The sequence below is a fragment of the Pinus tabuliformis genome, chromosome 7 (assembly GCF_031772625.1).
Source record: "Pinus tabuliformis cultivar Carrire ecotype Pingquan chromosome 7, CPIR1, whole genome shotgun sequence".
NCBI lineage: Eukaryota > Viridiplantae > Streptophyta > Pinopsida > Pinales > Pinaceae > Pinus > Pinus tabuliformis.
In genome coordinates this window covers 1,629,283,665-1,629,311,636 of record NC_142293.1, presented here as the reverse complement: position 1 = coordinate 1,629,311,636, position 27,972 = coordinate 1,629,283,665, and the positions used below count along the sequence as shown (strand labels likewise).

General features: G+C 38.9%; 1 protein-coding gene across 9 annotated transcripts in view; it reads right to left on the bottom strand.

Moving 5' to 3' along the window:
• LOC149254501 (DNA mismatch repair protein PMS1-like) overlaps positions 1-27,972 on the bottom strand; it is a 422,021-nt gene that overhangs the window by 273,046 nt on the left and 121,003 nt on the right. For 8 of the 9 annotated variants that reach the window (XM_089460181.1, XM_089460177.1, XM_089460175.1 and 5 more), the window contains one exon: positions 22,928-23,251. In XM_089460181.1, coding sequence (XP_089316307.1) covers positions 22,928-23,251 — 324 coding nt within the window. The remainder of the gene's footprint in view (positions 1-22,927; positions 23,252-27,972) is intronic. The other variant, XM_089460183.1, reaches the window with a different exon arrangement.

Genomic DNA, 27,972 nt, shown 5'->3' with positions numbered 1-27,972 from the left:
AATCCTACACCTCTCGATGAGAGGGATCCAAGAAAAATATCAGTTGCCATAAATAAGATGACCCACATGGAGTTTGGCCCTAGTTGCCAATTTTAACACTATGCCCTATTTTTCTAGGGTTTATGTATATGTTTTGTTGGGGTCTTCTTGACCTACTATGTAAGCCATATCTATGGCATGGGATTTTCATTTTCTTTTTGTAAAGGCTCAACCTTATCTACGTAAGATCTTCCACTTTTGGATCTATATTTCCGAATACATGCAAGCCATGTATCAATAACATGTAATTTTATATCCATCGGATAATAAAATTATGCTTTTTTCCGATAAAAAAACAAAACAAAAAAGAGCAATTAATTTGAGGTTCAGCTCAATAGAGGAAATTTGGCACATTTCTGAAATTAGAGGCCTTTAACCACCGTTTTCATGTAGAGGTAGCAATTGTTAAATGAGAGATAGAGGATCTCTCGAAGAGGATTGAAGAGCATCGACCACAAATAAAAATGAAAAGCAGTTTCAAAGGAGACCATTGCATCAACCTCAGAGCACATCCTACCATATTAAACATATTTTATTATATTTTGCATGCATGCTTGCATCTTAGAGGACGCTATTTATGTAGACCTTTAGCATCTTGACTTGACTATTATGCCGAAATTTTGTGGTGCATCCTCTCTTGGAGATATGTAATGTATTTTTATTCCTATTTTTGGATGAGGGCAAGCTCTCTTGGAGAGGTTAGTGTTCACATACCTTGACATAGTTGTAGAAATTTCTCATTTCCCACCCCGGTTTTCAGTTTCACCTTATTTCTCCAAAACAGTTAAATGCCCTTTCCCATATCCATACATTCAACAACTGGAAAATAAATTTTGCTGAAAACACAAATTCTAGAAATTTTATAGAATGCTGGAAAATGAAGAGATATAAAAATCAGTGCATACAAATAGCCATTTAACACATTTAAACACAGTGATTTTTGGTCAAGGTGACCCTGGAAAAACCCCCTACAACTCTTGGGGAAAACCAGTTCGAGAGCTCTTTCTTATTTCTGGAAAATGCTTTTTACAGTGAAAAATATTCAGCAAAAATCAGCAAGTAAACTTTTACAACTTATCTCATTTTCTGTGCCTCACAGCCAACTGGAAAAACTTGCAAATAGCAAAATCTGAACAGCAATAAATGTTGTACGTCCTCCTCGATTTCTGTGCCAATTTTCAGCCTTAAATTCTGTTGTACGGCCTGCCTAGAAAATCGTGCAAGCTGCCAGAAATTCTGTTGTACGATTTCCTCGATTTCTGTGCCGAAAACTGTTGTACGGCCTCCTTGAAAATATGTTGTACGGCCTCCTTGAAAATCGTGCCAGCAAACTCAGATTTCTGCTCCTCGATTTCTGTGCAAACTGTTGTACAGCCTCCTTGAAAATCGTGCCCAAAAATCTGCCTTTCACTATATGCTAACTCAGCTGTACAGACTTGCGGGAATGCTGCCTTGGAATGTGTGCCAAGCTGCTTGCCTCCTCCTCCTCCCTGTCCAGAAATCTCCCTTGCTCTCTTGCTCTCCTTCTCCCAATCTGCTCATGAAAGAATGAACGACATTTTCCTCCTTTTCCTCCTTTAATCTAACCCTAAGTGACTTTTGGGTGATCCCTAAATCCAATGGCTGAAATAGATTGAGATATAGGGCTGAGATTAAATGCTCATTAAAATCTCACTTTCTATTTTTTAATTCACCCCACTTTAATAAAGACCCACTTAGTCATTTATTTCCAAAGTCACTTTTCTTTTCTAATTTTACATTGACTTTATTAAAGTCACTTTAAAATTAGACTTTAGTAACTTTATCACTTAAAGTCACTTTTAAATTAGATTTGACTTTATAAAAATTACAAAGTCACTTTAGGAGAAAAATTAAATTCTTTTGAACACTTTTCCCTAGGCCAAAGATCAAAGCCTTAGGGAACCACCTGTCCTCCGGTACCAAATTTCAACACTCCCTCTTACCAAGGAAGGTGTTCCTCACCACACCCATCTTGTCTCTGAAGTAGTCATGCTTGCCCCGTGGTAAGGCTTTGGTAAGAATATCTGCAACCTGCTCATCAGTGGGAATATACTCAAGCTTCACAGCGCCCTTCTGAACACAGTCTCTGATGAAATGATATTTGATCCCGATATGCTTTGACCTATCATGAAATACTGGATTCTTCGCGAGTTTAATACAACTCTGATTATCACAATAAATCACTGAAGATCTCAACGGTTGACCAAATAAGCCAAACAACATCTTACGAAGCCAGATGGCCTCAACTAGCTAGACTCGCTGCCATATACTCTGCTTCCGCTGAACTCAATGCTACTGACTGCTGCTTCCAGCTGAACCATGACACTACTGCTGAACCCAACCCAAAACAACACCCTGAAGTGCTCTTCCTATCAGAAGCACAACCTGCCCAATCAGAATCAGTATAACCTGCCAATCTCACTCCATCCCCCTGCTTGTAGTCCAGACCAAAATCCACTGTCCCCTGCAAGTACCGCAAAATGTGTTTTGCATCCACCCAATGAACCTTCCTAGGCTCACACATAAACTGATTCATCGTGTTGACTGCAAAACAAATATCTGGTGTAGTGTTGACCAAATACATCAAGGAACCAATCAGCTGCCTGTACAATGTGGGATCCACCAACTCGGAATCCGAAGCATGAAGCTTCTTCCAGTTCGTGATCATCGGTGTCGACATGGGTTTACAATCCTCCATGTGGAATCTGCCAAGGATGTCCACAATATACTTCCCCTGCCATAGGAAGAAATGCCCCTCCTCCTGCCACACCTCCAAACCCAAAAATTAATGCATCAAGCCGATGTCCTTCATCTCAAACTCCGCCGCAATATCTCTCTTGCAGTGCTCTATGAGTCTCTCTGCACCTGTAATGACCAAGTCATCCACATACAGCACCAGAATGAGAGGCTCCTCACCTATCACCATAAAGTAAAGATTCGGATCTGCCTCACTCTTTGTGAAACCCATCCCCTGCAAGTATGTATCTATCCTGGAGTACCAAGCTTTGGGAGCTTGCTTCAGGCCATAAAGGGCCTTCTTCAGTCTGCACACATGGGACTCCTTCCCATTCACCTCAAAGCCTTGTGGCTGCTCAATGTACACCTCCTCCTGTATGAAGCCATTGAGAAATGCAGTCTTCACATCGATCTGGTGGATCTTCCAACCCATCTCTGCTGCTATCGATATAATGGAGCGGATCGAAGTATATCAAGCCACGGGAGCAAAGGTCTCCTCATAATCAACTCCCTCAACCTGGGAGAACCCTCTAGCCACAAACCTCGCTTTGAATTTCTCAATGCTGCCATTTGCAGCATGCTTTACCTTGTAAAGCCATCTGGAAGTAACCACGGATTTGCCCTCAGGCCTTGGCACCACCTCCCAAACATCATTCTTCATGATAGAAGAATACTCCTCCTGCATGGCCTCTCTCCAGACCTGTTGGCTGGCTTCCTCCTCATAACTAGAAGGCTCAGAGTCAAGGATGCTGGTAACCATTGCCATATAGCTACAAAACCTCTCAGGTGGTCTACTCTCTCTGACCGGCCTCTTAGGGTTAGCAACAGATGTGGCATCTCTCAAAGTGTCTTGAAGCCACTTGGGCTTCCTCTTCCCTGAGCGCACTTCTCCCATAGGAGAATGAAACTCCTCCTCCTCATCATCATCAGGAGCCTGAACTCCTGATTGTCTGTCTGTTGTCCTCCTGCCTACACCTGAACCTGTAGAAGCTGAGGTACCGTGTGAACTGTCCATCAGTGGACTCCCTAGTGAACTGCTCTGTGAACTGCTCTGCATGCTGCCCGGAGCACCACCCCTCTGGCTCGGCGAGCCACTGCTCACTGACGGACCTGACATCCTCATAGATGTACCTCCGGATCCTCCTGATCCCTGCCCACTGGATCCCTGCGACTGACTCAACTGCTACTGAGGGTCTAGCTGATCTAGATACTCTAACTCCCGTGACCTCCTAAAGGCCCTGTCCTCCTCGAACTTCACATCCCGCCTGACAACAACTTTCCTCTGTGCAGGAATGTAAATCCGAAAGGCCTTTGAGGTCTCACCATTGTTTTACAACCCGGCCGAGTCAACTCCGAAACGGCCGTTTCGAACCGAGCCATTACCAAAATCTTTGACCCGGCCAGCAACCCGGCTCGGTTGACCGAGTCAACTATGACTCGGCCGAGTCATCCAATGACTCGGCCGAGTCATAGTTGACTCGGTCAACCCGGCCGGGTCTGTATTGACTCGGCCGAGTCAATGAAACTACGGCTGGGCAGCGTAAAACATGAAATTTATTCATTTTTTTGTGATTTTTGGTAAAGTTAAAGAACTACAAGTTCTTTTTGAGACAATATTTCAGGATTATGAGAGTTGAGACATAAGATCTTGATAAATTACACCTCAGATTTGAAAGAAGCTTAAAGTTTGTACATAAAATGTTTGGGGTCAAGGATAAATTTAATGAAACTTTATTATCAAGAATAGAAATGATAGTCAGATGTCCTTTTTTTCTTAACAGAAATACATTTATATTATATTAGGAAGGTTTCCCTGTCACACACACATATCTTTGTTTGTTTAAAATTCAAAAAATACGTCTTATATATACACACAAAAATATTTACAATCAGAGAACCAAAAGTTATAAGGTATATACAATGAGCTTGATAGCTTCCTCTGAAGAGCCACTAAAGCAGAACTAAAAGTAGAGTACTTTATCCTATCCAAAAATTGGGCATCTTTGATCAACAAAGCTCCTTTTTCCAACAACTAATGACAAACTGCATCATTCCTTACAAAACTGAAAGCAGACAAAGAGCTAGCCTAATGTTCAAAAACAAAATTAAACCCAAGTTTCAATAAAACAAATAGCACCACAATAATCAAAGTTCTTTAACTTTACCAAAGGCTACTGAATTTAACTTGTCTTCTGTTTCGGCAATAGATGATCTTGGCTCCTCTGGCAGTAGCTACTAGCCAGTAGTACTAGTATTGGAGTCTGGTCACCATCACAGTTTACTTTTGTTGTAGAGGCCATTTCTAGCCTCCTTGGTTATTTGTATTTTGTTTTGAGTCTTTGATCATGTATGACAGTTGACTATGTATTGCCATTGGGTACCATTTTGATATAATGGATTGGTTCATGAGCCTACTTTGATCATATGTTGTCTTCCATCTATATTATAATGCTGTGTGTTTGGAAACATGAATGAAAATCTTTAAAATTATGTTTAAAATATTTAAAATTATGTTTTTTTATAAAAAAAATAAATATTTAATGTATTTTTTACAACGACCGAGTCATTGAAATCGAGCCGGCCGAGTCATTACCGAGACGGAGTCGGAGTCGAAGTCGATCCTCGGCCGAGTCGGAGTCGGAGTCGGAGTTGTAAAACATTGGGTCTCACTGTAGCCCACAAAGATACCCTTCTCTGCGGTGGGCTCTAGTTTGGTCCTCTTCTCCTTGGGTATGTAGGAGTATGTAATGCATCCAAAGATATGAAGATGACCAATATCAGGCTTCTTCCCAGAAAAAGCCTCCTTCGGAGTCATGTGCCCCAAGGCACGATGCGGACTCCTGTTCTGCAAATAAACAGATGTGTTGCAAGCCTCTGCCCACAAGAACAATGGCAACCCCTGATCATGTAACATGGCTTTGGCAGCCCCTACGATGGATCTGTTCTTCCTCTCCGCAACCCCATTCTGCTAGGGGTTGTAAGGAACAGTGAACTCCCTCCTAATGCCTGCCTCCGCACAATAGTCAACAAACTCTCCAAGGGTGTACTCTCCCCCATTGTCCGACCTCAGGGACTTGATCTTCCGACCTGTCTGTGTCTCCACAAGAGCTCTGAACTCCTGAAACCGCTTGAAGACCTCACTCTTGGTCTACAAGAAATAAATCTAGGTCCTCCTGGAGTGATCATCAATGAATAAAACATAGTACTCATATCCACTCAAGGAAACATGAGACATCCGACCGCTCACATCGGAATGAATCAAATCAAGTATCCCAGTCGCTCTACTGTCACTGCTGGGAAAAGGGGATTTGGCAAACTTGCCATCGCACATCCTCTGCAAGTATCAAAGTGATCAGTATTGAAATCTGGCACACCTGTAGTGATCTCCCGCAAGGTCCTCAAGGCTCCATGATACATATGCCCCATCCTGCGGTGCCAAATCTCACACAGCTCAGAACTGCTAGCTCTGTTTTCGGTACTACTGCTCAATGCCAAAAGGGACTGGAATGCAAACTTGTACACCTTTGCATGGCGTACACATATCACTCTAGCTAAATCAGCTGGAGTGCCCCTGGGATACATCAACACCTGTCCTCCCCTGAACAGTACCTCATATCCTCTGTCCTCCAAAGCTGAGACGGATATGAGGTTCTTCCTCATCCTTGGCACATAAAGAACATCTGACACCTTCAAGGGAGGTTTGGACTCCCTCTGAAATGTCAGTGTCCCCACACCGACTACTCTAACAACTTTGTCATCACCGAGTACTACCTCTATATCAATGCCACTCTCTGAAAGCTCTGAGAAGTACTCACGGACTCCTGTCATGTGACGTGAAGCCCCACTATCCACATACCAGATACCTGAAGATGCTCCGCTAATCGAGAGAAAAGCATGCTCCCTCTGAACCTGTGTGGCAGGTGATCCTGCATTAGAGGACTCATACGCAGTGAACCCAAACTTCCGGTCAAAACAAACTGCAAAGTCCTCAACCTCTGCTGAAGCTGTCACGCTCTGGTTCTTCCCCTTCTTCTTCTTCTCCGGACACACAACTGCATAGTGTCCCATCTTTTGACAATTCCAACACTTCACCTTGGAATAGTCCTTCTGTGTGTTGCCCTGTTTACCTTTACCTTTTCCTTGGCCCCCACCATTGCTTGTGGAAGCCTGCTTCTTCCCTTTGCCTTTCTTTCCTCCTGCCAACAGTGCTACATAATCATCCTGCTCAACTGGGTTGGCTACCCCAAGCTGACCTTTCTTGATCTCTGTCTGAATGCAATCATCCCAAAAACTCTCCCATGTGGGAAGGGTCTCACGTGCACAAACCCCATCAACAAAGTTCATCCATGAACGGGGGAGGCCATTCACTGCAATCCGCACCAACTCAGTGGGTGGAATGACCTCTCCAACTGCTGCCAACTCATCTCTCACATTAATAATCTTGGTGGGATATCCAGCTGCACTATCATTACCCATCTTAATAGTCTTCAGCTTCTCCTTCAGGACCATTTTCCGGTTCTCATTGGTACTCTGGTAGAGATTGGACAATGTTGTCCACATCTCATGGGCATTTCTCTTTCCTCTCACATGAGGAATGCAATGGTTTTTGACTCCGTCTAGAATTAGTCTCTTACCCTTGTTGTTCTTTTTATTATACTTAGCCAACTGATTGGCATCAGTAGGCACTGTTGTCGCACAGATTGACACGACAACGCTCAGACCGGGGGCTGTCACCCTGATCCCCGATCTCTCCGTTTAAGCCTGTCTCCCACGGCTAAGGGGGGTAGACCCTATAGAAAAATGGGTGAGCAACTGTCGACCAGTTGGTTTGGGAGACATGAAGCACTAAAATGATTTTATTAATTTAGCGGACCAGTGCCTTATAATATTTATGATTAAACGATTACTTGCTAGATGATATAGAAATATAAACCATGAACAGCAATCATTTGTTATCAAATAACTAAAACAGTGCAAGATATCTGTTGAAACCACGAAGTTCTTATAATGACCAAAGCTCAATAACGATATCCAGTGATTAAAAAATTTTGAAGAGATGAATGCTTTAAACAACCACGCAAATCATGAATCATTAACCAGATATCACATTTATGCAGCTAAATCTTAAAGATGATCATTCATGTGCATAAATCAAAAATTTAAATCTCAACATGAAAAATATAACGTGATAATTTCCCGAGAAAAACTGAATCTGGCAAAAATCTCCCACAATATTTTTTATGATTTTATGATTTAAAAATTTTAAAAGAGACACTTTAAATTTTAAATTAAACAAAACTATTTAAATCGAAAGGGGTCTATTCTAATATTAAAATTAAACTAATAGCTAAAAACGTATAACACTAAATTTAAAACAATCAAAAATAATTGTAACTGAACGCTAAACCACAAGATCTAAACTAAGGAAAAGTCGTAACCCTAGACTAATCCTTAATCTAAAAATTAAATCGAGCATCTAAAATCTAACCATATATTATAAAAAAAAAAAAAACCTAAAACTCTAAACTAAAATGCAAATGAATACCAAATCTCAGTCACGCAAATCTTAGTCACGTTGAAACGATACGCAGACTTATGCAGAGATTACGTGGCCCGTGAATGAAGACGGCGGACAGCATACGCTTGCTGGCTTTCATGTAAATTCTAAATGCGTTGAAAGGCTTCTGCTGATGTTTTCTCACCTGAAACTCCCACACAAAAATGCCCAACGCACTCTGGACGCAGTGACAGGTACGCAGAACAAAAGCGTTCTTCTTTGTCTGCGGAGTATTTTGATGGTGAACAGAGAGGAATGTAGGTGGAGAGGAACGTAGAGATCAGCGTGAGGTTTGCTGGTTTCTTTGATGACGGATGGGTGAGGACGCAGCACAGTTTTGCTTTTCAACGCACATTTAGAATTTACATGAAAGCCAGCAAGCGCATGTTGTCTGCCGTCTTCATTCACGGGCCAGGTAATCTCTGTGTAAGTCTGCGTATCGTTTCAGCGTGAGTGAGATTTGGTATTCATTTGCATTTTAGTTTAGAGTTTTAGTTTTTTTTTTTTTTTTAATATATGTTTAGATTTTAGATGCTCGATTTAATTTTTAGATTAAGGATTAGTCTAGGGTTACGACTTTTCCTTAGTTTAGATCTTGTGGTTTAGCATTCAGTTACAATTATTTTTTATTGTTTTAAATTTAGTGTTATACGTTTTTAGCTATTAGTTTAATTTTAATATTAGAATAGACCCCTTTCGATTTAAAAAGTTTTGTTTTAGTTTAAAATTTAAAGAGTCTCTTTTAAAAATTTTAAATCATAAAATCATAAAAAATATTGTGGGAGATTTTTGCCAGATTCAGTTTTTCTCGGGAAATTATCACGTTATATTTTTCATGCTGAGATTTAAATTTTCGATTTATGCACATGAATGATCATCTTTAAGATTTAGCTGCATAAATGTGATATCTGGTTAATGATTCATGATTTGCGTGGTTGTTTAAAGCATTCATCTCTTCAAAAAAATTTAATTACTGGATATCGTTATTGAGCTTTGGTCATTATAAGAACTTCGTGGTTTCAACAGATATCTTGCACTGTTCTAGTTATTTGATAACAAATGATTGTTGTTCATGGTTTATATTTCTATATCATCTAGCAAGTAATCGTTTAATCATAAATCTTATAAGGCACTGGTCCGCTAAATTAATAAAATCATTTTAGTGCTTCGTGTCTCCCAAACCAACTAGTCGACAGTTGCTCACCCATTTTTCTATAGGGTCTACCCCCCTTAGCCATGGGAGACAGGCTTAAACGGAGAGATCGGGGATCAGGGTGACAGCCCCTGGTCTGAGCGTTGTCGTGTCAATCTGTGCGACAACATTTTTTGGCGTCGTTGTCGGGGATACTTTATTCTCGGTGTTTCAACGACTTTTTATCATTCATCGTTCATCTTTCTATCATTCGTTTGAGCCGGCAACGCCAACATTTTTTGACGCCGTTGCCGGGGATAGAGTTTTTCTGTCTTTGGTTCTTTCATCTCAAGCTTTTTCGTGTTTTACTTCTTGTTCAGGTGGCGACTCCACTTCATATATTATCTTCAAGAGTGTATACTAGAAGACATCCAAGCAGTCTGTGCAACCTTACTCCTGATCCTGAAAAGGTCCTCAGGGTACGATTACACAAACTCGCTTCTCGTACACTTCTTGGAAATCTTGGACAAGAAGCCCTCTCTGATATTCATTTGCTTTTTAAAGGGCAAGTTAGGCACAGCATCATGGATATGTATGCCCCTTGTGATTTTTCTAACATTCCAGGATATCCCAACGACATTCCATCTGTTGGGATAGATAAATTGCCTAACTTTCAAGGAGACAATGCGATTAGTGCTAATTCCCATTTGCGAGATTTTAGCATATGGATGGCTAAGTATGCAAGATCTGCTGATTTTGATCATGAAGATGTCAGAATGACTCTCTTCATCTTGACTCTAGGAGGCGATGCCTATGATTGGTTTGCAGAAAAGCCTCAGAATTCGTTTAACTCCTTACAATCGATCATTAATGCATTTAAAGAAAAATATGGAGATAAGAGAGAAGGAAGACACCTCGTAAAAGCTATTAGCCTAATAAAAAAGAGAGAGGATGAAACTGTTGAAGAATTTAATAAAAGGTTTAATGGTATTGTTAGAGAATTACCTCAAGACTATAAACCTACAGATAAAACTCTCCAAGATTTTTACATTGATGCCTTTAGTCCTGAGCCATCTTATGAATTAAGGCGTGCTAAACTTAATGATTATAGAGATTGCCAAGCCTTAGCTGTAGAACTTGAAAAGGACAAGGCCGCATCTGGGAAGTCTGAGATCCCAGGTTTTGATAGGGCTGCTACGAAAATAAAGGAACCTAAGGGAAAAGCAGTTCAAGAGCCTGAAAGTGAGCTTGTTCTCAAGTTGCTTCAAAAAATTGAAACTATGGAAATTAATCATAGTAAGGAGATAAACACTTCGCAAAATAGGTTGATCCAAATGGAAAGAACGCAAACGCAAAATTTCCAGCCTCGAAATAATAATAATAGAAATAATAATTGGCAAAAGAAGGGTCAATCTAGTGAGCAGAGACCTCCTAATCCGCTAACTAATCTGGTTGATAATGCTCCTCCTTACTGTCGAGTTTGCGATGCTCTTCATGAAGAGGCCACTTGTCCCATCGTTAAAAGAATTTTAGATAATGGAATGTTTGGAACAGGTGATCAAATAAACGTAGTAGGAAGCAAGTTCCCTTTGCCTATGAATGATTGGATAGAAGTCAAAGAAAGGAGTTATGATGTTATGAATCCTTCATCAGCTTTTAGTATAAATAACCTTGAAAATGAAGATGATATTTTGGCTAGGTTATATGGTGAAAAACCCTCTCCCGAACAAATCTTGGAAATTGCTAGAGATAAGGGTTTGACCTATCAGAGAAGGGATAAAGATCAAAGTGGGAATCAAATTCCCCCTCGAACTTTTAATCCTGGTGTAAACTCTAGAATAGATGTCGATTTGGGAAGTTGGTTTAACAATGCAAAAATCTGGGTTCCTGTCTCCGAGATTCCTAAAATCCCTTCCCAAAGAGACAAGTTACTAAAAGCGATTCAAGGTCCTCAAGTCAATACCTCTCAATAGAAGACTCGGGAAGTTGACTATCATGATGCTCCCATATATTTGCAAAGCTTAGATGCTGATAACAAAGATCACCAGCCTTTCTTTATCACCTTATTAGTTAATGGATATAAATTGAATAATTGCAAGTTGGATTCTGGTGCATCAGCTTGCGTTATGACTAAAAGGGTCATGGAACAGCTTAACTTAAGAGTTTCTAGACCCTACTATAACATATGCGCCATGGATTCTAAGAAAATCGAAGTACATGGTTTAATCAAAGATTTACAAGTTCATCTTTCAGTTTACCCAGACATCATGGTTGTCATGGATATTGTTGTTGTGGATGTGCCTGATGCTTGGGGTATGTTGTTATCTAGAAAGTGGGCCTCTGATCTAGGAGGAAGTATTCAAATGAACTGGTCATATGCTATGATTCCTTCCCCTAGGGGTGATGGTTTTGTAAGACTAAATAGAGAGCCCGAAAGAAAATTTCATGTTGAAGATCCTAAGAGACCTCACAACGAAATAATCAAAGAGCAATCTGACATTGGGAACTATGCCATCATGTCTAATTTTATAATCCCTCCCAATGATAAGATTGGGGATCTCAAGGGTAAAGTTTGGTATATGTACTTCGATGGTGCGTCATCTAGGCATGGTAAAGGTGTTGGAATAGTGCTTAAATATCCCCTTGGTCACATTTTCAAGTTTGCCTATCAATTAGAATTTGAAGCAACCAACAATGTCGCTGAATATGAGGCTATATTGTTGGGGCTTGAGTTGGCCAAGTCCTTGAAGGTTAAATTGCTTAGCATTAAAGGGGATTCTGATTTGGTTATCATGCAGCTTAAAAATAAATTCACATGCAGAAATCAAAGATTAAGAAATTATCGAAATGCTGTGTGGGATACTATGGAGCATTTTGATGCCCTTGACCTCAAAGCAATTCCAAGAGAGCAGAATAGTTTGGCAGATGAACTTGTCGTAGCCGCTACTACTTTCCAGTTATCTGATGAGCTAATTAACGACAAGATCAAAATGGAACTAATATTCAGACCATCTGTTCCAGATAACTCAGAGCATTGGCAGGTCTTCAATGATGAAAAGCAAGTCATTCGTTTTCTTAATAGTTTGGAAGAGTTTGAGGATTTCCGGATAGTTTCCGAGGAGGATGGATCTTTAAATCATGAGCATATCATAAATCCTACTCCTAGGAATGTGGTTGCCCTAGAGCAACATTTTGATCGGCATGATGCTACGAAGCTGAAAAAAGAAAACAAGATGGACCCAGGCGAATATCTCGAGATTAACATTGGTACTTCTGAAAACCCGAAAATGGTTAAAATTGGTAGAGGTACTAGTGTGGAGGAAAGAGAAAAGTTAACTGATTTACTTCGCAAGTATCGAGATGTTTTAGCTTTTCCTTATGATGAATTAAAGGGCTATAGGGAAGATGTCATGGAACATACTATCCCCTTAAAAGATGAAAATGCTAAACCCTTACGTCAGAAACTTAGGCAAATTAATCCTAAATTAGCCCCCTTAGTTCAGAAAGAATTTGCGAAAATGCTTGCAGCAAGGATCATTGCCCAAACGAGGCATTCGACATGGTGTTCGAATCTGGTGATTGTTAGAAAAAAGAATGGTACGATAAGGCTGTGTGTCGATTTTAGAAACCTTAATCTAGCATGCAAAAAGGATAATTACCCTTTGCCAAACATGGAAACTTTGTTGCAAAGAGTAACCGGCTCTGGAATGATGTCACTGCTAGATGGTTTCTCTGGGTACAATCAAGTTTGGGTTAAGAAGGAAGATCGGCATAAAACCACTTTCACAACGCCATGGGGTACTTTTGAATACATCAAAATGCCTTTTGGATTAACAAACGTTGGGGCTACATTCCAAAGGGCTATGGATTATGCCTTCAAAGGGTTAATCGGGAAGTTTATTGAAATTTACCAAGATGATCTTAGTGTTTTCTCTAAAGATGGTATCAGTCATATAAATCATCTTAGGCAAGTCTTCGATAGATGTAGAGAATACGGGATTTCTTTGAATCCAGCTAAGTCAGTTTTTGGAGTAACGGAAGGGAAATTACTCGGCCATATCATTTCTAAGGAAGGAATCAAAATTGATCCTAAAAGGATTGAAGCAATCCAAAAGATTCCTCTCCCTCATAATCTTAAATCCCTTCAGTCTTTTCTCAGAAAGATAAATTTTATTAGAAGGTTTATTCCAAATTACGCAGAAATAGCTAAGCCTATTCAAAATCTTCTAAAGAAAGATGTGAGATTTGTTTGGCAAGAAGATGGCAAAAAGGCTTTCCAAGAAATCAAATGTGCTATCGCAAGAGCTCCTGTCTTAGTTAGTCCCGATTATTCCAAGGATTTCATGATTTTTTCTTTCGCTTCCGAAGATACCATTGCTGGTGTCCTACTTCAAAAGAATAAAGATGGTCACGAGCAGCCTATTGCTTTCATGAGTAGAGCACTTCAAAATTCCGAATTGAAGTACAATACCATGGAAAAGCAGGCTTATGCCCTGGTCAAGTCTCTTAAGCACTTTAAAACTTATGTGGGTTATTCTAAAATCATTGCTTTCGTCCCACATTCTGCTGTCAAGGATATATTAACTCAAGTTGATTGCTTAGGGACGCGTGCTAGGTGGGTTACTAAAATACAGGAGTATGATTTAGAGATCAGACCCACCAAGCTGGTCAAAGGCCAAGGTTTAGCTCAGATGTTAACTGAAGGTAATGAAAAGACTCTTGGTTTGTTTTGTCTTAGCGATCTATCTTCGCCAGAGTTGCAAAGATTAGGAGAGCATGAGTGGTACAAGGACATAGTTTATTACTTGATGAATCTTGCATGTCCTAACCATTTAGTCGCTCATAAGAGAAGGGCTCTTAGACTAAAAGCCACTAAGTATTGCCTTATGAAGGATGGCCTTGGATGGAGAAATCCTGAGGGCATAGTGCTTAGGTGTGTTGACGACGTTGAGTCCAAGAAATTAATCTCTGAGTTTCATTCAGGATTTTGTGGTGGTCATTATGCTGCTAGAACTACCGCTCACAAAATCCTGAGAGCTGGCTATTATTGGCCTTCAATCTTTTCTGATGTGCACAAGTTTGTTAGAGCCTGTCAAGCCTGTCAACTATTCACTGGGAAACAGAAGCTTGCTGCCCTGCCTCTACAACCTGTTATTGTAGAGGCACCTTTTCAACATTGGGGTCTGGACTTCATAGGGAAGTTCCATGAAAATTCTAGCAATGGCTACTCATGGATTTTGACCGCTACGATTATTTTACTAAATGGGTTGAAGCCATTCTTGCTAAGAATGCCACTGAAAAGGTTATTATGGATTTCATTGAAAATAACATCATCACTAGATTTGGTGTCCCCGCTAAGATCACTACTGACAATGCCAAAGCTTTTAGTTCTTTAGAGTTTTCTTCTTTTTGTTTTAAGTATGGCATTGTCTTATCTCATTCGTCAAATTACTATCCTCGGGGTAATGGTCTGGCTGAATCAAGTAACAAGAATCTCATAACCATTATCAAGAAGATAGTAGGAGACAATAAGAGATCATGGGACAGCAAAATCAAGTATGCTTTATGGGCAGATAGAATCACTAAGAAGAAAGCTACTGGTAAATCTCCCTTTGAATTAGTTTATGGCTTGGATGTAACTTTACCTGTGCACCTCAAATTGCCAGCTTATCAGCTCCTCCAGAATTTTTCTACTAATAAAGATGTTGTTCAGAATAGAATAGATCAGATTGTGGAGTTAGATGAAGCTCGTAGGACAGCTTTTGATGCCATATGTAAAAATCAATCTAACATTAAGAAAAGCTTTGATAAATTTTCTCGATCTAGATCTTTGCAGGTGGGAGATATGGTATTGCTTTGGGACCGCAAGAATGAGAAACCAGGAAAACATAAGAAGTTTGACAGTTTGTGGCTGGGACCTTACATCATTCGAGATATAGCTGGACCAAACTCATTCCACTTGAGCAGACTGGATGGCGGACCACTTGATCTACAAGCGAATGGCCAAATGCTCAAGTTGTTCTTCAAAGATGATATCTGATGCCATAGGGCATCCTTTGTATTGTATTTCTATCCCTACTCCTTGTCATTTCAGCATTTCATTTCTGTTTTAGATTAGATTTACTTTTCATAGTTAAAGAGCTTCTATCTTTTATGTGCTTAAATGTTATATGATGATTTTTGAATGGACGCTACTTATTTCTGTTGTGCGTTGCGTGGATGCAAATTCTGGATTCTCACATTCCTACAGTGCAGCAACGTGTCCCCAAGTAGAGCCAGATGTTGACCACTACCGGTCAACCGCCCATAGCAGTACACCCCCTTTTTTCTTTGCAAAAAGGGTAGCGCTTGATCGACATGTCCATGCCATCCTTCAGTCATCGACAGCTTGATCAATTTATGTTGTAAACCCAGTCTGCATGTATAAATTGTAAATAATCTTAGCAGATATGAGTCATGTCTGTAAATTGCCTAGGTGGACCTAATTTTCTAAGTGATAATCTACGTCCCGGAAGGTTTTTCGTCTCACCGATCCATGATCGGCAAAGTTTTCCTTCAGCCTAACCCCAAAGCCGGGATGGATTTTGTCATTAGAATCTTAGGAGAATCCTAGTGTGTTAATCTGCTAGATTATAGTTGTGTCGCAGAACTGGGTGATTTATGAGGGTCTATGTTAAATGGGTTTTTCCCCTTAAGATGTAAAATTGTAAAAGTCATGATGTAAAGTGTCTTGAGGGTTGGAAAATGTTTTAAATCCCCTCATGAGTCCTAAGTCCTAGGTCCTAGGTGATTTTTCCAAAGGCTAAGTTCGAGGATCCATTTAAAAATGAATTAAAATTAAAAAATAAATAAATAAATAACTGAAAAATAAAATAATAAATAAAAAATAAAAATAATAAAATAATAAATAATAATAATAAATAATAAATAATAATAAATTATAAAATAAAGCAAAAACCCTAAAAAAATAATAAAATAATAATATTTTGAGTAAATACATGCAAAATTTCATTTTTTTAATGAATTAACTAATTCGACGGATGAGATTAAGAGATATCTTGATTCTCATCGACGATCGAGATCATTTCGACATGGATCACTCGAACTAGCCGTTGGGATCTTTTCCTTTAAATAGGGTGCTAGGGGTCATTTGAGGAAGGAAGATCTGTGAGTCTTGTGCTGAAGAAGCTCTCTTGTAGTTCATTTTTTTTGTGCAATAAAGAAAACTTTGGGGTTAAAAATCTTGCTGGTGTTACTCTTTTGAAAATGCTGTAAGATTGTTTTATTTGTTCTGCATAATTTTATTTTCAGCCATTAATGATAGCTTAATGAAGATTGATCTAGGCACAGGTATCTTGTCTGATCTTTGAGGTTTGAATGATAGTTTAGATTCTGAAATATATTGGCAGGTATCTCCATTTGATCGGGGTTTCACTATTGTTTTCTCCTTCTATGTTGATGGTTGATTTTAAGCTGTGCAGGAAATCCTTTTTTTTAGATTACCGGGCGTTAGGGGAAGTTCTCGGCTGAACCAGCCAACTCCCGGGTTGTGTTTTCTGAAAGAGCCCAGCGAGTTCTTGATCCCGGGCTTATCATTCGAAATATATTTTTTATGAATGCATGCAGGGTTTTCTGAAGCGTTTTACATTAAAATTAAACTCTGATAATATTACTGTGATTATTGATAAATCTGGCTTCTTAAGAGCTTTCAGTTTGTAAATACTGTAAACTGTTTAGATCATCTAGGGTTTAAATTTTGTTTTATGCCCATATTATATTAGGGTTTTTCTTTTTTTTCTTTTTTTTTTCTTTTTTTTTTCCTTGCAGGTTACAGGTGCATTTTTGTTTGAGAAACGTTTCAAGGGTAACGGAGCAGTTGATTCAAAATTTTAAAAATTTATGGTTGCCGCCAAGCATTGTGGGTAACGATTTCAAGCTCTGAGCACTGGTTAAAATTCTTTTTTTTTTTAAGGACCCACGCTGCTGCACTGTAGCCACCATCAAGCTGCTAAAAAGCTCCACGTATCTGCAAACCTGGCCTGAAAGGAGATATCAAAGAAGTTTTTTTTACACACCGCCGTGCATTCACATTTTTTTGGGGGCTCTCCTACCGCCGTCGGGCTAACAAGTGTATAAAAAGCAGTAAATTGCAGGCGTGGTGATTTGGTGCGTTGAATTTTTTTTTTAAAAAACTCTGTTACGTATATCCGTCCAGCAATCTTTCACAAGTTTTTTGCTGTCTTCCATCGAAGCCTCCTCCGCCTGCAAGTCTCCAGCAATCCAAGTGGTCAAGGGTGCCACGATCCTGCTGTAAGAGGGTATCGTGACTGTGTGTGCGGTTTCAGGTGGCTCTCTCCCACGATGTCGGCGTTTGCTGTCTTCTATCCATTGAAAAACACCTGCAAAACCTGCGTATGGGCATCAGGTGAGAGTATGAGCGCAGTCAAATCTCACATAAACCGTTCTTCTCCCGTGGACGCCAGGTAAGCTCTATTGCTATTGTACGTGATTCTGCCTGCGATTTTGGGTCTCAGCGTGAAGCCGCCTGCGTTCTTGGGGTATCATCGTAAGTCTCCTTGCGTTGTTGGGTCATACCACATGAAATTAGACTTTGATTTTTTTATTTTCATTTATTTAAACTATAGTTTTGAGTTTTAGCGTAGTTTTCTTAGTCGTTTTATTTCATAGCATAGGTTTGTGTTCTTATCTTTTAGGTTTTATAAAAAATAAAGAAAAAAAAAAATTAAAGTTGATTTTTCATTCTTTATTTTAGTTTAGGTTTTGTATAGTGTTTAGATTATTTAAATTTTAGATTTAAATTTAGTCTAGATTTTGTTTTAGTTTTTTTTTTCGAATCTTTATAAAAAAAATAAATAAATAAAAAATTTAAAAAACAATAATAAATTAATTAATTAATTAAAAAAAAAAAAAATTAGGTTTTAGTTAGAGCTTTAGACTTTAATTTAGTTTTGATTTTTATAGTTTTAGTTTTAGTTTAGATTTTAGTTTGAAGTTTTGTGTTAAAATTAAAAAAATAAATAATAAATAATAATAATAATAATAATATATATATAATAGAAAATTTGATAAAAGATTTCTTTTTTTGGTTTAATTCATTTTTTGGATTTAAGGTTTCATTTTCATTTTTTTTTTTTTTAAATCATAAAAATATTGTCGGAGATTTTTGCCAGGTTCAGTTTTCCTCGGGAAATTATCACGTTATATTTTTATGCTGAGATTTAGATTTTCGATTTATGCAAGTCTGCACACAAATGATCATCTTGAAGATTTAGCTGCATAAATGTGATATCTGGTTAAATGATTCATGATTTGCGTGGTTGTTTAAAGCATTCATCTCTTCAAAATTTTTAATTACTGGATATCGTTATTGAGATTTGGTCATTATAAGAACTTTGTGGTTTTAACAGATATCTTGCATTGTTCTAGTCATTTGATGATAAATGATTGCTACACATGGTTTACATTTCCGAAATATTTACTAAGTGATCGTTTAAAAAATCAAACCCATAAGGCACTGGTCCATTAACTTCTGAATCAATTAAGTGTTGATTTCCTTTCGTGTCTCCCAACCCAACTGGTTCACAGTTGGTCACCCATTTTCGTATAGGGTCTACCCCCCTTAGCCGTGGGAGACAAGCTTAAATGGAGAGATCGGGGATCAGGGTGACAGCCCCCGATCTGAGCGTTGTCGTGTCAATCTGTGCGACAATAGGCACAACAATAGGGTTCTGTGTGGTATGCACCATGATGTCCCAGACTTCTGCCTCTTCAAAGATACTCTGCATTCTCTCCTTTCAAACGTTGTTATTTGTATTCCCATCCAGCCTATCCTCCACCCTCAATCCCAATGACATCCTGCTGTCCTAAAACTGAAAAATAGCACTATTGTAGTAAAGATAAAACTGTTGTTTGTGAAAAATCAGCTTGCTGGAATTTTCTGAGTGAAAAATCAGCAAGCTGTAATTTTCCTCCTTGCTGTCCCAAACTGCACTTCAGCACTCAAGCTCTGATACCATGTAGAAATTTCTCATTTCCCACCCTGGTTTTCAGTTTCACCTTATTTCTCCAAAATTGTTAAATGCCCTTTCCCATATCCATACATTCAACAATTGGAAAATAAATTTTGCTGAAAACACAAATTCTTGAAATTTTACAGAATGCTAGAAAACGCAGAAATATAAAAATCAGCACATACAAACAGCCATTTAACACATTTAAACACAGTGATTTTTGGTCAAGGTGACCCTGGAAAAACCCCCTACAACTCTTGGGGAAAACCAGTTCGAGAGCTCTTTCTTATTTCTGGAAAATGCTTTTTACAGTGAGAAATATTCAGCAAAAATCAGCAAGTAAACTTTTACAACTTATCTCGTTTTCCGTGCCTCACAGCCAACTGGAAAAACTTGCAAACAACAAAATCTGAACAGCAATAAATGTTGTACGTCCTCCTCGATTTCTGTGCCAATTTTCAACCAGATATTCTATTGTACAGCCTACCTAGAAAATCGTACAAGCTGCTAGAAATTCTGCTGTACGATTTCCTCGATTTCTGTGCCAAAAACTGTTGTATGGCCTCCTTGAAAATCTGTTGTACGGCCTCCTTGAAAATCGTGCCAGCAAACTCAGATTTCTGCTCCTTGATTTCTGTGCAAACTGTTGTACAGCCTCCTTGAAAATCGTGCCCAAAAATCTGCCTTTCACTATATGCTAACTCAGCTGTACGGACTTGCTGGAATGCTGCCTTGGAATGTGTGCCAAGCTGCTGCCTCCTTCTCCTCCCTGTCCAGAAATCTCCCTTGCTCTCTTGCTCTCCTTCTCCCAATCTGCTCATGAAAGAATGAACGACATTTTCCTCATTTTCCTCCTTTAATCTAACCCTAAGTAACTTTTGGGTGATCCCTAAATCCAATGGCTGAAATAGATTGAGATCTAGGGCTGAAATTAAATGCTCATTTAAATCTCACTTTCTATTTTTTAATTCACCCCACTTTAATAAAGACCCTCTTAGTCATTTATTTCCAAAGTCACTTTTCCTTTCTAATTTTACATTGACTTTATTAAAGTCACTTTTAAATTAGATTTGACTTTATAAAAATTATAAAGTCACTTTAGGAAGCCCCGAGGGATAGCTCAAATGGTCGAGTTCCCGTTGCAAGTACTCTCCCGGTTTGGGAGGTCACGGGGTCAAATCTCCTCGACACCCTCGGGGTTAGGCCTGATATGGCCGACCGGCAGATCCCTTCGGGTGGAGCTGCCCCGCTTCTCTATGTGGACGTAGCGGCCACTCCGGTGCCCGTGAACCACACTAAAAAAAAAAAAAGTCACTTTAAGAGAAAAATTAAATTCTTTTGGACACTTTTCCCTAGGCCAAAGATCAAAGCCTTAGGGAACCACCTATCCTCAGGTGCCAAATTTCAACAATAGTCAACCATTGTTTGAGAAGGGATCTAACTACTACATTCTTATATTAATATTTTGAGAGAGAGAGAGAGAACAATTTTATAAATAGCACATTATATTGAAACTTTAAAAGAAAGAGTTATGAATAAATGAGTAAAAACATTTAAATGACACATAATTTTCCACCATCGCCTATATTGGGGCCCTCGTCATTAGTATCACCCTTTGCCTCTTGTCTATCCTTTGACTCTACCTCGATCTTCCAAGGACATCAATCAACACCATCCAACTTTGATGAAATTGCCCAATCCGAGCCTTAAAAATATGCTAGAAAAAGCATAACATGCCTACCAATGGTTTTCGCTTGTGAAAAGAGCACATTTTTTCTTAGGCTATGAACAAGGATTTCAACAAACAACACCACCAACATCAGAGTACATAGAAGGGTTGGTGCTCTTGATTAAATGCCAATCCCATAACCTCACACATAATAGAATGAAATGAAAACACTTCAATCATGCCAATCTTGAAATATTGAAAATTGTGTAGTCTGTTGAATTTGAATGGGATGTGACTTTTACTTTTTCCATATAAAGTCCGACCAGGTTGGAACCACTCTTAAACATCCTGAAACAATTAATGTTAATGTTAAAAATTTAACTGAAAGAATAAAAAAGAAAGCTAAAGGAAGCATTTTTGGTCAAACCAAGTCAAAATAGGCAGATTTAGCATCGGAAATCCATCTTACAAAGATTAGGATGGGTCCGAAATTGTGTTTCAAGCCATATGAAACATGATTCCCACATATGGTATGCATTTGTAATTTTATACAACCAGAAATGTGTTTCAAAGCCGTACCACATGCATTTCTGCATTTAAACAAGCCTGGTATTGCCCTATACTCGACATTTCCTGCAATATATGTGCACATCCACATGATAACATAGTGACAATATATTTTCAACTAATTGTGAATGAAGACATGCTAAAGACGTATAATAGTCAATCGTAAGACATCATATTGCCTTCCTAGACTCTTTTTCTCCATCAAGCAGTAGGGAAGGGGAGAAAGCATCACTACAACTGATCATACAACCCACTTGTATGGCCATTAAACAACAAATTTCCAACTCAGGAGTTGGCGATTTCAGAGAAGGAGAAGCAACCTTGAAAAGTTGGAATAATGTTTGTACCTAACATGCAAATGGCAAATGAAGGCTGGGGGAACTCTAAAAATGACAAGGATGGTCCTCCACCTGATGCAAGTCTGATTCTCTGTGGTGCCTTGATTTAGTCTCTTTAATGTTTGATGTCATGGCTTTTTTGTGCCTTAATGGCAACGTTTTTGGGGAGAAATGTATATGTCATATGGCAAGTGGGATTATATTTATAGTAGTTGATCTAGGGTGATTTTGTTAGCATTTATGGATTTTATGCCAACTATCTTTTGCTCATGGTGGCACCCTAGATGGCCCTTTCTTTTTTGTAAAAAGTACACTGTATGTATATATTTTTCACATAATAATAGCCAAAGGAAGGATTTTTACAAGAAAAAACAAAAGACAATCGAAAAGAACTTAATGACATTCTATGTGTTCTCATGAATGACATTCTATGTGATTTATGACATTCTATGTGTTCCCAAAATTAAGATGCCCTTAGTATTTCACTAAAATGCACGTATAATTCTGTCTCAATAACTCAGTTGGTTGAACTATCTACTCTTATTTGTAGCGAAAACTATTATTATGAACTTGGACCTCAAACACTATTGACATATACCCACATAATCAAACAAGTATTTGTTATATTTATCGCATTTTCCTGGAACACAATTAGAAATATTCTACATCCTTCATGAAGGTAAAACATTGCAAAACAAGATACAACACGGCAAAACATTCTTATGTACTTGGTTGCACAAACCCAGCATTGCAAAGTAATATTCACAAGGAAAAAACAGAATCATTGTATTCCATGAAGCTTAGTACTAACAAGACAAAAAGGAACTGCTATCTCACATGCAATAGGGACAGAAGTCGGCCATATTCTCGGCGAATATTTCGACTGAACTCCTTATACCTTACAGGCAAAGATGAAAACAATTTTGTCACTGTAACAGTAGTACCAATCTGACGTGCCATACTTTTCTGGGAAGAAATCAGACCTGAATGGTCAAATGTCAATTGTGTACCAACAGTTTCATGCCTTGTTCTAGTTACAATGGTCACATCTCCCAAAGCACAAAGTGAACTTAGTGCCTCTCCTCGGAATCCAAAGGAAGTCAATGATTGCAGGTCAGAAAAAGCTGAAATCTTGGAAGTATGATACTTGAGAGTCACGCTCTGCAGGAAATTCAAGATACTAGGTTATATAAAAAAATGTGAAGATTAAACAATGACCATGCTCATTAGAAAACAGCGAGAGAAAAAGCTCTGCTTCAACTTTTAAGTATACCAAATCCCTAGGTAATAACGATGTTCAATTCAAAAGCATAAGATAGATATCGCCAGTCTGACCAATTATCCAGAATACCCTTTTACATATAAGCATTAAGACGAGAATAAGATAATTTTATATTGGAAATTAAACATGATTTATTGTTCCTTCTTGCAAGCATTCCCAAAAACTGGAAAACATGTCGAAAATAGGGATGCCCTCAGCTTCCATTGGTAGTGTGATCTACCTCTATTAAGCATCTAATGGGCCATGAAAATAAATGTCTATAGGTTGAAAATTTTGAAAATTATGTTGAAGCTAGTGATAACTTCGGAAGGTCTTCTTCATAGGCTTGGTGTCTTGGCATGTAGGAGATGATTTATTGCCTCTTTAGGTATTTATGACATCTTTGTTAAGTCTTAGGAAAAGTACAGTAATTAAAGTCAATTAATTATTGTGGACAATTAAGTCATTTTCTAAGGATAAATAATAAATTATTTAAGTGACTTAGAAATAATTTCAACCATTGATTTCCTAGATCTTCTAAAAGGGAAATTAGTGTTGAAAAATGTATCTAGTGTCGGACTTCATAATTGTGTTTGAATCATGATGTAATGTATTTGCTAAAAGAAAGAAAAATAAATTTTACTGTAAAAGAAATTGACTTGTTAAAGCATGGTTCTCATGTTTGGGGCAATGATTTTTAAGTCAAAGCCTCCATTGTAGGCTTCAAGGGTTTGTGTCAAGAGTACTTGTCTTTGTCATCATGTAAAAGACCCTTCTTGGGCTTTATCTATCAAGAAAGAAAGACATTTTAATATAAATTAGGTCATTTAGGCATCCTCCACCAAGTCGGCCTCAACCTAGACAAGTCAGCCTCATCAAGAGAATTCGACCTCACAGATTCACTATATATTGGCAGCTATTCGACATCATTTGAAGCACCAATCAAGAAGTTCGATCTGCAGTAGCTGGAAGCAGAAAAGAAGAGAAAAATTCTGAAGAAGCGAGGGAAAATTATAGCAAAGAAGGAGGCACTTGTCTAGCAAGAAGAAGTTGATTTTCTCTCTCTGTCTCACACGTGCGAAGAAGTTGAAGCTGCAGGAGGGCCGAAGTTGTAGACCTGAAGCTGGGTCGAAATTTTGAAGCAGTAGGGCCGAAATTTTGTCTTTGATGCAGTTTTGTTGCAGTTGATCTTTGAAGTTTGGAAGGACAATTTGAGGGCTCACTTGGTGGGGGAGGAAGGACTTTTGGTCAGGGCTAAGGTCTTGGATTGTCTCAAGTTTGATTTGAATTTGCTAGTGGAAGAGTTTGACTGGGTTTTCCCCCATAAAGGGGTTTTAGCCTTGGCTGAGTGCATATATCTTGTGTCATTGATCTTCATGTTTTGACTTGATGATTGCTTGATAAAAGGAAGATAAAAGAAGAGCATAAAGAGAAGTCAATAAGATTGCAAGAATATCACAGTAATTATCAATACAAGAAAATATTTCTGCCTTTCTGATTTTCTAACATGGTATCAGAGCTAAGGTGAAGGAGGAAAGAAAAAGGTAGCTTGTAGGTCTATTGAAAGGAAGGTTAAGAAGGAAGGAACAAACAAAGATCATTAAGGAAAGGATCATCTATATCAAGTGAAAGAAATATTATAAAGTCTATGGCAACCTTAAAAAAGACAAAAAATAAGCTAGAAGGAGCCTCCAACTACAAGGCATGGAAGAAGAGGATGGATCTTATTCTTTCTAAGCATAAAGTTTTGGACTTTATTCAAGGAAAAGTTAAGAAATCTTCAGATGATGCAGGAAAGGGAAAAGTATAGAGAAACTGACATCTTGGCCATGAATCTAATAGTAGATGGAGTGAAAGACAATCTAATCCCATACATATCCAATATAGATTCTGCACAAGAAAAGTACGAATCCCTCTCCAAGTTGTTTACTGTTACCCACATCCTGTGGGTAGTGTATATAGGAGAATTTTTTTCTCCTAGATGATCCTCAGTCGGCAGCTAGCAACCCCCAGATAACTCGATGTGTCATTTTCTCCACCACCTGAGCCAATCATGTGGTCCCTCGCCCATTTGTTATGAATGTATGTTTGAAGGTGGGCCTCCCAACCCCAAAGGTATGACTTTTCATTGGTTTGCTTGAGTAATTTTGTTTAATTTTCATGGGCACTTTTGGGCATGGATTGGTAGGGGGATTCAGCGAAAAGAGTCAGTTAGGTCTGTATTCTTGTCTCCATTGCCCAATTTCATGGTTACCCTTATATCTTAGTCTCATGGGATCTCCTTTACTGGCCATTAGCTTTAAAGTTGGCACTACATGGGAAACCCCGATTTTGGTTGTGTTGTCTCGCTTCCTGATTCCATATACATCACCCCCTTCCACTCATTTTAAACCCCATTCATCATTTTTCCCATCCGAGTCCACATGTGTCCACCGGATCCACATAGTGTTGGCCTCCCCTTCCCCTTATCCACACCTTGGGTCAGGCTTGGAACGATGCCCCAGAGGTTGACGCAGCTAAAAAGAAAAGAGAAGCATAATTTGGACACTCTCAATAGGGAATGTACCACAAAATGCAAAAGATGGTCGGGATATACAAATTTAGCACATGGGCAAAAGCCAAACATGAGTTCTACCCCTTATCCATGGCCATCACCCTGGTTCTTATGGGCCCTAGATGAGCCCCCTCCATTAAGAAACCCATGATTGTCCCAACCCCTGGTGGACAATGACCTACACCACCTTAAGGGGGTATCCACTGCCTATATATTATACTGTGAAAATTCGGAAACCCCGAATCCTACTACAGCAACCGATAATATTTCTTCTATTTGTTAAATTAACTGAGAAAATTATTTGCAGTTTCCTACGGCATATATCGAAACATATACACTACAGCCTTCACAAAATAAATATTGCGGAAGAAATAAAAAGACCAGAAGAATAGATGCACACACACACAATAATACACCATTATTTTTGGACCAGTGTCCCCGGAAAAACCCAAATTGGGAAAACTAGTGCAGCAGCTGAGGGTTTTATTTATTATGCAGTTGTAAATCTAAGTACAAATCTATGGAAGCTCAAAGCTAGCTTTCCATATAGAGAAATAACTGACAGGATATCTAGTGAGAAAAATCTCACTCCCACCAATGATCCGACACTGACCCTGGCTCAAGATGAGCTGCCCCTTGCTGCCTTTGCATCAACCTACGCAGATCTATGTCCCACAACTCGGACCAACGTCTCTCTCACTAATTGATCAGCTATTATCTGGAAAATCGATCCTCCTGGCCTTTGCGCTCCCACTCTGGCTTCTGGCATTGAATTTCGACTTCTCCTCGGCAAAATACGGATCTCCCTCTGAAGCTTTGTATTGCCTCTTTGTTCTGTGCTGCCTCTCTGTGGCACTCACTGCATCCTTGTTACACACTCACCGGACTGGATCACTGCTTCGACTTTACCGAATCACCTCTGGCAACTCACAACTGCTACTCTGGAAATTGATTTCCCAGCAAAATCAAATTTCTGGTGGCTCCAAGTGTGTTCTCACACCCCCAACGAATTTCTTCTTATAATCTCCCATTGAGACATCAATGCCTAAGATTAAAACATAATCGATGGCTAAGATTAACTAAAACTCAATCCATGTCTTCTTCTAAAAGATTCTCACCATGAATTAATTAATACCCTTTAATTAGTCAATTTTCCTAAGTTTACACTTAGGTACCATTAAAAATAGATTAATTATTTTAATTAAGTCGTCTCTAGGTGGAGTTTCCAAAAACGATTTATGGGTTTTCGAGAATACATGTATTCTAGTCTCTCCACCAAATTTCATGGCTAGAACACATCCAATGTTACAAAAATCAACATACACATCATGCTCTCATCCCCTGAAACTCATAGCAATTATGAAGAAAAAACAATCAAAGGAAAAAGACATATGAAGAAGGGTGGAAAAACAAAGGCCGAGGTAACTCATGTACAATGATTTCCCCCTCCTACACTCATATACCCAAGTGTGGTCTTCCCCTATTATAGCTACCCTTGTGCCATGACATGTGGTCTAGATGTTTCCCTTGATCCCCACTCTGTTCCATTACTATATCATTTGCCACTTGCCACTTGCCACTTGAGGGATGTACCATTGACATGTCACCCCCTTTAAAGGTTGAAACCACCTAATAGGGTCCTTGATAAACCCCTTATTGAGCTTGGAGACACTTGTACATGCCAAAGCCCACTACGGAAGGGCATGCCACTATGAAGTGCCCTGTTAATTCAATGACTTGTAAGCGCTTTTACTTGAATATTCTAATGATTTGTTGTATTAGAAGCCAAGGGGACGCATTGGATCTTATGCAAGATTCTAGGTAGGTCGCCATTTGGGGCTTAGTCTCCCTATATGGGATCCTAGCTCTCCAAAGGGCCACATTGGCACTTGTAGGGTGAGTGTTGAGAGCCATGGTCCTCCACCATAGCAGAGCATACTTCATGGATCCCCAACGCCACTCGTTGATTGTTCGTGTTCTGTTAGTTTATGTAGCATCAGATGTTTTCTAGCCACAAAATTTGGTGCAGAAGCTAGAATACATGAGATCTCCAAAACCCAAAAATCA